General features: G+C 38.3%; 1 protein-coding gene across 1 annotated transcript in view; it reads right to left on the reverse strand.

The window, feature by feature from the left end:
* Positions 1–451: 451 nt before the first annotated feature.
* ghrhrb (growth hormone releasing hormone receptor b) overlaps positions 452–9,824 on the reverse strand; it is an 80,948-nt gene continuing 71,575 nt past the window's right edge. Inside the window, exon 13 of the mRNA XM_005944144.3 lies at positions 452–3,909. Coding sequence (XP_005944206.1) covers positions 3,703–3,909 — 207 coding nt within the window. The 3' untranslated portion in view covers positions 452–3,702. The remainder of the gene's footprint in view (positions 3,910–9,824) is intronic.

The raw sequence follows: 9,824 nt of genomic DNA on the forward strand, positions 1-9,824 counted from the left end.
GGCGGCATTGTCCAATTCCTACAATGTAAATGAAAACAATCTAAACTGCAAGGTCCACACAACATACACAGCTTTTTTTCCTTCATTACAATAAAAATTAACTTCCTAATTATACAATTTTCAACAGAGCAACACATTCATCACATAGCTCAGCAAAAGCCAAAAGCATGTGGTACAGTATCACAGTCTTACTGGATTACACAGAGTTTGGATGCAAACCTACAGTCCAGCTGAACTGCTGGGAAACATCGAGCTATACCGCATGAGAAAAGGCACTATCCTGGTAAGTAGCTGATTAAGGTTATATGTCTTTCATGGACAACACTTGAAATGTATACACATGTACATATCTGTGTATGCAGTATGCAGTCTACATACATGCGTAATTCCTATTGTGTCAAAAGACAGAGTGATTCCACATCAGTACTCAGTTAACATGGTAAAAGCAGCCTATCAATCAAAATTCTTTATTAGAGGAAAGAGGTTCTGGATCAGTGTTGGCATTAGCATTAGCTTAGTAATTATTAACTAGACTTATCTGAACCTATGCTAATAAATAGGAACATGTACACAAACACTTCTTTTCATTTTCAACATTTTGTAATATTACAGTATATAAGAATAAAAGTAAGTTACATGTATGTACAGTATGATACAAAAAATGCTGAATGTACACTGTATGTATAATTGTAGGGTCTGCCTTACAATATAAAGCGCCTTGAGGCGTCGGTTGTGCTTTGGTGCTGTATAAACAAAACTGAATATAACTGAATAAACATCAACTTGGGAATTTTAAACATTTTAACTATCTTTTATTTACTATGATAAGAAGGTCATTTAATGTGGTGGTTGTACAAATCTGTAAGTCGAACTGCAAGATCATAAAATATATGTAAACTCTATTTGAAGTCTATTTACATTCACACAGAGACATTAAAACAATAATTTCACAATAAATAGATTTTACAGTGTAGTGCTCCAGATGTGCACAAGTGCACTGTGCAATGTGTAATGTGTATCGGCCTGTCTCTCTGAAACTTGATTACAATACAATACCCAACATTCAACATGCCATTAATCACTGTTCACTAGAGCTCTTAAATGCCACAGTGAACATGTATGTGGGACCTTTTAGACTTTGTCTTTTACATCCCGTTTAATCACAGACATAATTTAAGTTGAAGGTACCAAAAAAAAAAAAAACAACAAAAAAAATCATCTGATTGAGGATCTATTTTATATTCAAAAAATGTTTTTTTGAATAATTTTGAGACTGAGAAATTGTACCCCTACAAAATCTGCTTCCATGAATTTTTAGGGAACACATGTTTAGATCCTCTTCTGATCTGTGGGCAAGGAACTCTTTATTTGTATTTAGTACATGAAAAACTAGCCTCAGGTCTATAGAGGTGTCAAAAGTGTCTGCAACTAGAGTAGTGTCTTTTGTGAACATTTCCCCAGAGTTTTCATTTTTACAAGCAGCACTGCATGTCATGTGTAACAGCAAATATAACTGGCTGTGACTAAATTGGGAACGTGAAGCTGCTGAGGGAGCAAGTGTTTTTTACTGCCAAGAAAAAAGACTCTAACATTAGCCAGAGCTCTGTAATCAGCTACTATTAGTGTTAGCTTGCTAGTCTGGTTACTAAGTTGCATCTAAATTTCAATGTGATGATTATTGTTGGATAGTTTAAATCAAAATGAAAAATCTGAACAGCTGGCTAATGTCTTCTGAGAAAGTGGCCAGTGTTTTAAGTCTTAATAAAATTTGAATTTATGTATCCTTGTACGATTGTGATGGGAACATTAGGGAACATTGGGGAACAGCAGTGTTCGGTAGTTGCATGCTGGCTTATTGTATTTAAACATAATAAATAAAATCACTTTTTAAAATAATTTCAGGCTGTACTTCAATACAGAAATCCTTTGTGTCTCTTACTTAATCTGTCATCACCAGAGACTGTATATAAGACATGTACACAGCCACCACAACAACACCCACTGGTTACTGAAGTCCTATTAAGCTTCAAGTTGAGCAATTTTACTGTTGCCATCTTGATGTTTCACTGACGACTTAGCTCAGAAATGAAATCAAGGATACCAGTGACTGAGAAGCCGCTTCCAGAATAAGTCTTTTTTTCTGACGCTGACAATGACTAACTCAAACTTGAACAAAATTAACTTCATATTTTAGTCATTGTGAGCTGAAACTACCAAGTCAGTGCATAAAGTGCCCCAAGAGGGAGCTAATTTATTTATTATTGTAAAGTCTACAATAAAATATATTAACCACCTTAGGTGATAAATAAAACTGAATTGAATTGAATTGAATTAAGCGTCATTCTCTCAAGACTTTTTGTAACCAGAGGAGAAGCCCCCTACTGGCCGTGAAAAAACCCAAATGTAAGGCACTTTTGCACTGGCATCACTTTTATACCCCAAAGCTATGTCCAGCATTTATATATAGTTTATAACTATCTAGTCTAATTAACATGTGTTATTGTTTACTTCAGCAGTGATTTAAAAACTAACTATTGTATGTACAGGGCTTTGGTAAAGTCTGGAGACTGAGAAAGAAAACTCATTCATGAGCTGTGCTCACCTTAGAATTAGCAAACAGAAGAATATTTAGTAAAAAGTACATGGTCGTTTCATCCTTACCCTGTTTTCATCTTCTTTTCTGTCTCTCACTAACCTGTTTTAAAAACTATGTATGCTCTGTATATCTGTTTTATTTTATTTTATTTTATTTTATTCTGCTTTTCCTTTTTTTCATATACTAAACTGTTACAGTGTTGAATGGTCATAACGAGGTCACTGGCTGCAGAAGTAATCTACAACATAAGTGAGAGGAGATCTCCCAAATATGATCATCTGCTGTTAGGGGAGAGCCAATCAGATAAAAGGAGGAAGGAGCTTGTTTCAAACAGTGGATGGACAGCACTAAAGCCCAGTATAAAACAATAAGAATTATTTTGAACTGTCATGCAAAGCTATTCTAGTATTCTCCAAATATAAAATTATGGAGCTAGAAATGAGCGTAACAGGATCAGTTTAATTCATGTTTTCTAATCAATAAATAGATTTATCAATACTGGACAACCACTAACAACTAAGCAAAAAGGAGTGATACAATTTTCAGAATTTTAGAAAGGTTTAAAATTGATTCGCCTGTAATTATACATTTAAAACTGTCTGTCTGGTGCCTGCTTGAGACAACAATGAATACATATGTATTTTTTTTTTGCCCATTTCCTTTTAAGAGCAGGTTGGAAGAAAATAATGAGAATGAAAGCTAAATACTAAAACAGTCACCCACAAAACTGAGCAGTTCAAGACATGGTTTTGTGATAAACAAGGCAAGAAAAAAATTTGGTGGTTGTGAGTAAGATGTGGAGGAGGGGCCCTGGAGCATAAAAACAAAATCTGAAAAAAAACAAAAAACAAATGACCTCTTGTTCTGCCAACATGATATCTAGTGTCATCATGGAGAAAAGTTTAATGTGAAATGATGTATAGGATGTTATGAATTAATGAGCTGAACTCAAATTAGACTTAGTGTACGGTAAGCCTACAAGTCTAAAAAAAATGTAGCATACAAATTAGGAGGTACCTTAAACGTTCAGCAATCAGGCTCTGTGATTTAGTCTCTGCTAACCAGGCAGGTGTAGAAAAGGACAACTACGTGCTGTCGGCTGTTTTTCACACAGCCGAGACGTTGCTGTGTGTGACGGTATTGGTGAGGGCGTGTGTCTCAGAGCCTGGCTTATCTTTTGGGCTAGATTTGTCCAGGACAGATATCTGAGTGATTGTGCTGCTTTCAGTGAACAGGGTGCGCCGCCGTTTACTGTAGCTCAGGTAACTCTGAGTCTGCCACTTCCAAAACCTCTTCTTGAGCTCAGCCTGCACCTGAAATCAAGATGGAAAACATACATTCCAAATAACTGTTTTTAGAAGCAGGAAATACACAATGTACCTGCATGAAGCTTTCCAAGTGTTGTTTTTCTCTACCATATAAAAGAGAACTAAACTAAACCAATTTTAGCCTTTCCAGTATGCACATTTTGTTGAATATGCCTCATCTAGTAAGAGATAGTAAAACAAAAAGTAATTATTTCAAAACACTACAAGTCTTTCTTGTTGCTACTCAGGTGCTTTAATCTGATTAGTGCTTTTCTAAGCACGATGATTAAATGGCATCTCTAAATAGTTCTCATTGTTCAGGTGCCTATAGATTGTGAGGTTCCTGACATCTTATTAGTTTATTCAATTCCCTTCAGTTTTATTTATACAACACAACAGTTACAGTAATTGTAATATAGTGACATTTTATGTAATACAGCAGAGAATCCCTTGAGTGGCACTTGGAAAGGAAGAAATTAAGCTTGTGCATTCAACAATCTGTAATCAGTCTTCCTCCTGCTTTCGCTGATGTAAGGCTGCTTTTCTGTTCTTTACATCCCTACTGCTTTTCCACATTGTCAAATTCAAATTCAAATTCAAATTCTATTTGTCACGTACACAGTCATACACAGTACGATATGCAGTGAAATGCTTAGACAACTGCTCGTGACCTAAAAAAAAAAAAAAAAAAAGAAAGGAAAAGGCTATGAATAAGATAGGAAATTAATATGAAAAATTAAAAAGGGTATATTTAACTAACTCAAACTCAGTACTGTTATCATTACTCTACTCCAATCATCTTCTTGCCTGCCTTCTTTGGACCAATCAGCCTCCATGTTGCATAGTTTCATTTTCACCACCACCAGCGTCTAGATTCCCAGGGGTCCTGTCCTAAATCCTGTCACTGCCATGATGGGCCATCGGAGTCTGTTGGCCAAATACATTCATCTCTTTATCTCAATAGGATTGGAAGAATTGAACATGATAATGTTCAATTCTTCCAAGTGATCCAAGTGATCTTTGTTTATTGAACTCTGGCAGAACTAGGTTTGGGGGGTGGTAGTTATTGACTGCGACAGGCTGTCGGGGGGAAGGGCAAAAAGAAGCAAAAAATGGAGCACATAGAGAGATTGTGCTGGTAATTCCACTAAAAGCTAGATTCCTTCAGGATTGACTTGATATTGATTCCACCAACCCTACTTCAGAATACTGAATCTTTAATAAACTTTTTACGACCGTGGCTCAGGGGGTTGGGAATCGCATCTGTAACCGGAAGGTCGCCGGTTCGATCCCTGGGCTCTCTGTCCTGGTCGTTGTGTCCTTGGGCAAGACACTTTACCCTACTTGCCTACTGGTGTTGGCCAGAGGGGCCGATGGCACGATATGGCAGCCTCGCTTCTGTCAGTCTGCCCCAGGGCAGCTGTGGCTACAACTGTAGCTTGCCTCCACCAGTGTGTGAATGTGAGAGTGAATGAATAGTGGTATTTTGGGTGCCTAGAAAAGCGCTATATAAATCCAATCCATTATTATTATTATTACATTTAATTAAGGTTGCCGTACTGCAGCACTGTTTTGTGTATTTTATCTTTGATTTGCATCATCTGTGCAGTTTTATGAACCTTTTAAATGAAAGAAAAATCTACAGTCAGACTATATATGACTATGAAATAGTCGAGGCATTACATCTCCTAATGTTGTTTAGTATTTACTTTACTTACCTCACCATTCAAGAAACAGTAGAGCAGTGCCACCACAAAGCCCTTGAGAGTAGAGAAATAGTATTCAAAAGTATTACTTATGCTTTCATGACACATAATTATTCTTTTTTACCTTTATATGTTGATGTGTATTTTCGGTTCTACCTGGAAGGAACCCACACCGAGCTCTATGAAGATGCGTGCCTCTGTCCCTGTGTTTTCTGGCAGGAAGGCAAACACCATGTAATGCATCCCGAACAGTGGGATGAGCAGCAGCGTGGACTTCGCCAGCCTCCTGCACACACACATGCAAAACACAGACACATTCTACACATGCAGATTCACAATCCCTTGTGACTTTATATTTGTTGTTTATGCATTCACACGCAGCAGGATTTATTCTGTCTCACTTGAAGTGACTGGTATCATTGCCACCAACACCAGGAGACCTAAGCTTCTGGACCAGAATACGGATTACGTTGATGAAGATCATGAAGTTCACCTACATGAAACAAGTGGGAAGCACCAAATTAGTAATCTGTCAGAATATTGTTAACATTTAACTAGAGATGGAACATTTGGCTCTTAGGCTGAAGCTTGTTTCACTCTGTTGAAGCAGACTGGTCCAAAACACTGTGTTGAGGCTTGAATCAAACCTCTGTGACCATATGACAGATAATGCTTGAGGCTTCATACGTCACAGTGGAACACTGGAAGTGAGGTGATGGGTTCAACTCTTTAACATTGTTTCATTTGTTTTAGGGAAATGCAAAATGTTTGGTGTACCTTCCCTGCTTTGTAGTGTTGCAACAGATCTTTTGTGGCATTAAAAGTTGCCAAAAACCTTCAATCATACCTCCAAAACACTGATGTTGAAATACTTATCATCTTACTTCACAGTACAAACCTGTCATAACAATTTAAATGATGTTTTAAGTAGCCTGATAACAGGACAACACATTAAACACTAGATTTGCCAGGTGGGATCATCCTGACTATTTCCATCTAATTTCTTATTGAATTTTAAAAAAGATCAATTATTGATTGATTATTGGTTTTAACAACTCACACTTACTTTGTTATGTCTAAAAACTTTGATATGTTTATTATGCCTGTAGCCAGCAGAAGTTATCAAGGGGTTAGCCTGTAAAAAAAATACCTGTTTTACCAGCATCTTCATAACTCTGCCTTTTACCTATTGTGCGAGCTACATTATAATCAATCTAGTCCCTTTAAGCCACTTCACAGTGGCATAATTATTGTAATTTCTGCTGCCTTTGAGGACAGATTTCTTTTGAAAAAGACATTTTTAATTCCATTAAGCATTTACTATTTACATCTTGAGGGACTAGCTCAAATAACACCTTTGAGCGCAAATTCGATCACATCTTGGGGAAGTGCACTGCGGTCGTGAGTTCTCAGAACCTGCTCTTTGAGCAAAAAGAATGACAACATCACGGAACGTAAGTTTGGATAACATCATAGAAAGCTCAAGGCTCTCCAACAGGAGATTGAGAGACCAGTGTTGGACTGTTAGAACAGCTTTGAAATTCATATGAGTTGTTCGCACTAAAGTAAAAAGCACCATCACTTCATGTGGATACCCTCTCTGCGCCAGCTGCGGTTGCAAGGCTGGAGCCGAACAAAAAACACCCTGATAACGACTGTGTTTAGTCTGTTCCTTCCCATTCCATGCAAGGCCACCTGGGTTGGCTGAAAGACTGTTTACTTAGCCTAGCAGGGCGAAGGACACTGTCTCAGCTGAACTCTCGACACACACACACATACATACTGATATGCACACACTCATCCCCCCTCCCTTTCCAAACGCCTTCGACGCTTATTCCCTTCCGATGCTGACGGTGGATCATGGAGACCAGCGCAAAGGGTGCAGGCCCGGATACTGTCTAAATCGGCTGTCTCTCACCCTTTACCCACCCCTGTTGCTTGTCATGTGTTTCTTTGGCGTATTTAGAGTTTTTTTCATGTGCTATGTGCAGAGGTGTTTTTTTCTGTTCTCAAACTGATCTCCCTGTTGGAGCTCAGTCTGGGGGGAGTTATTTTTTTCTCCTTATCTTTCCTCATGTGGTGCATTTTCCATTGTTATACCTCTCTGACCTGTCTTCCCCATGTGATGTTTGTGTAATGTATGTATGGTCAGAAGGGTAAGTCGGCGCTTGTCATGATCTGCGGAGGCAGACCGTGCGGAAATGTGTGTGGTGGACCCAGGTGCGAACACAAGCGAAGATACAGGAGTGGATTAAACAAAAGCGAGCCTTTTATTATGGCTGATGAAAGGAACAAACCGAGAGTGAGGGCAGCAGAGGTGGGACCAAGTCATTGTTTTGCAAGTCTCAAGTAAGTCTCAAGTCTTTATCCTCAAGTCTCAAGTCAAGTCTCAAGTAATGTCAGGCAAGTCAGAGTCGAGTCTCAAGTCACTGGTGTAAAAGTCCGAGTAAAGTCACAAGTCTGAAATTTTGAATTTCAAGTCCTTTCGAGTCTTTAAAAAAAAAAACGAAAAAATAGATGTTGCAGTTATGCTAAATGTAAATATTAGACCATGTAATTTTTAAATCTGTGTTTTTCTCAACACATGACAAAATAGTGAACGTAGAAAATATACACAAATTGTGAAATTGCACCTCTATAAAATGCAGCTCAATTAGACCTAGCTCCTAGAATAATTTTCACCGACAGTTCTGAGATAAGCTGCATGTTATTCTTGGATGTGGTTGTAAGACTGGCTTTAAAATCGCATGACAAAAATATCATACATATTTAAAAAAAACTGCATCACCAACGTAGCCTGGACAACATTTGCTAGTTAGATGAAGTCAGCTATCTCATCGTAGCATATTTATATGCATATTTATAATCATACGGTTCTTGGAGTATGATTATACACTCATACACTCATGAAGTTTAGTAACTTCAGGTCACTGCAAGGTACAGTTTACCGCCGGATGGGTACAGGACCTTGAAATGCACCGTGTAGAAAGTAAAGACCATCGTACGTATCATAAGTTTACCAGTCTCACAAATCGTCTTCATAAATACACATTCGTTAACCGTTTATTAATATAACCTTTGAGCTCAATGATAATTAATTAGTAGTGGAAATAATTTCTGGTAGCGTTACAGAAATGTAGCAGTGACAATAATATTGTATGTTGTAATCGTACTGGGCAATTCAAATCAAATCAAATCAAATCAATTAGTGATACAAAAAACTGTTTTACCCTGTGAATAAAAGTATATGTTTTTGTCAATGTACCATAATAACAGAAGCGAAACGCAATATTGTGTCAGGACAATTCACTATTTATGCACAATAAACAAAGGAGCATAGCGCTACAATTTCTGTTCAGCGCCAGACGTGCTTGTAACCTATATCACCAATTATGTTATGAAAATGACGCATTAACTACAACAGCAGACTGACCTTTGTGGAAATGCTTGGAGCAGACTAACCTGTGAGCTGGAGTGTTCTGAGACGTTATATTTTGTCTTTGAATGGCTGCAATCCAGGCCACCCATCGCCTGTTTGTCACTTCGGAAACATGGCTCGAACAATTTCTCTTCAACGACGTAATCCGATAACAACCGATCTTTTTACCCGTCGGCTTCCCGTGGCTGTCATGCGACCGGTTATAGCAGTTAATAATACAACAGCTTCTTGACATTTTTGTGTTTCTTTTTATCGCTGTATAACTGATTTCAATTGAAAGCCTGCGTGCGCTAGTACCTCTTGCCACGAGTTCCCAGAATCCTTTGCGGTTTTACCCCTGAATGACGTCACATTTTCAATCTCTATATTGACTCGAGTCCACACCTCTGGAGGGCAGCATAAGAGTAGTAGCTCAACAGAAACCTAAACTGGACATAAACTAAGGAAAGGCTATGGCTGGAGATACGGAACACAGGGGGTGGGAAACTCAGACGATGCGACACAGACTGTATGAAACACAGAAACTAAATACACATGAGGGATGATCAGGGGAAGTGGCCACACATGGGAACACAGCTGACACACATGAACTTAGGACAGGAGGAGTGAACTGAATACACTGACAGTGAATACAGGCTTTCAAAGTAAAACAGGAAACATGGAGATTAGACATGACACATGGACCGGGGAGACGTAGTACAGGGGAGATGACATAACTGACAGCATGAACTTGACAATACAAGACACACAGACATAAACACACGAAGGGCAAGGGA

Source organism: Haplochromis burtoni, unplaced genomic scaffold (assembly GCF_018398535.1).
Source record: "Haplochromis burtoni strain Fernald_Lab_line unplaced genomic scaffold, NCSU_Asbu1 Contig_316, whole genome shotgun sequence".
NCBI lineage: Eukaryota > Metazoa > Chordata > Actinopteri > Cichliformes > Cichlidae > Haplochromis > Haplochromis burtoni.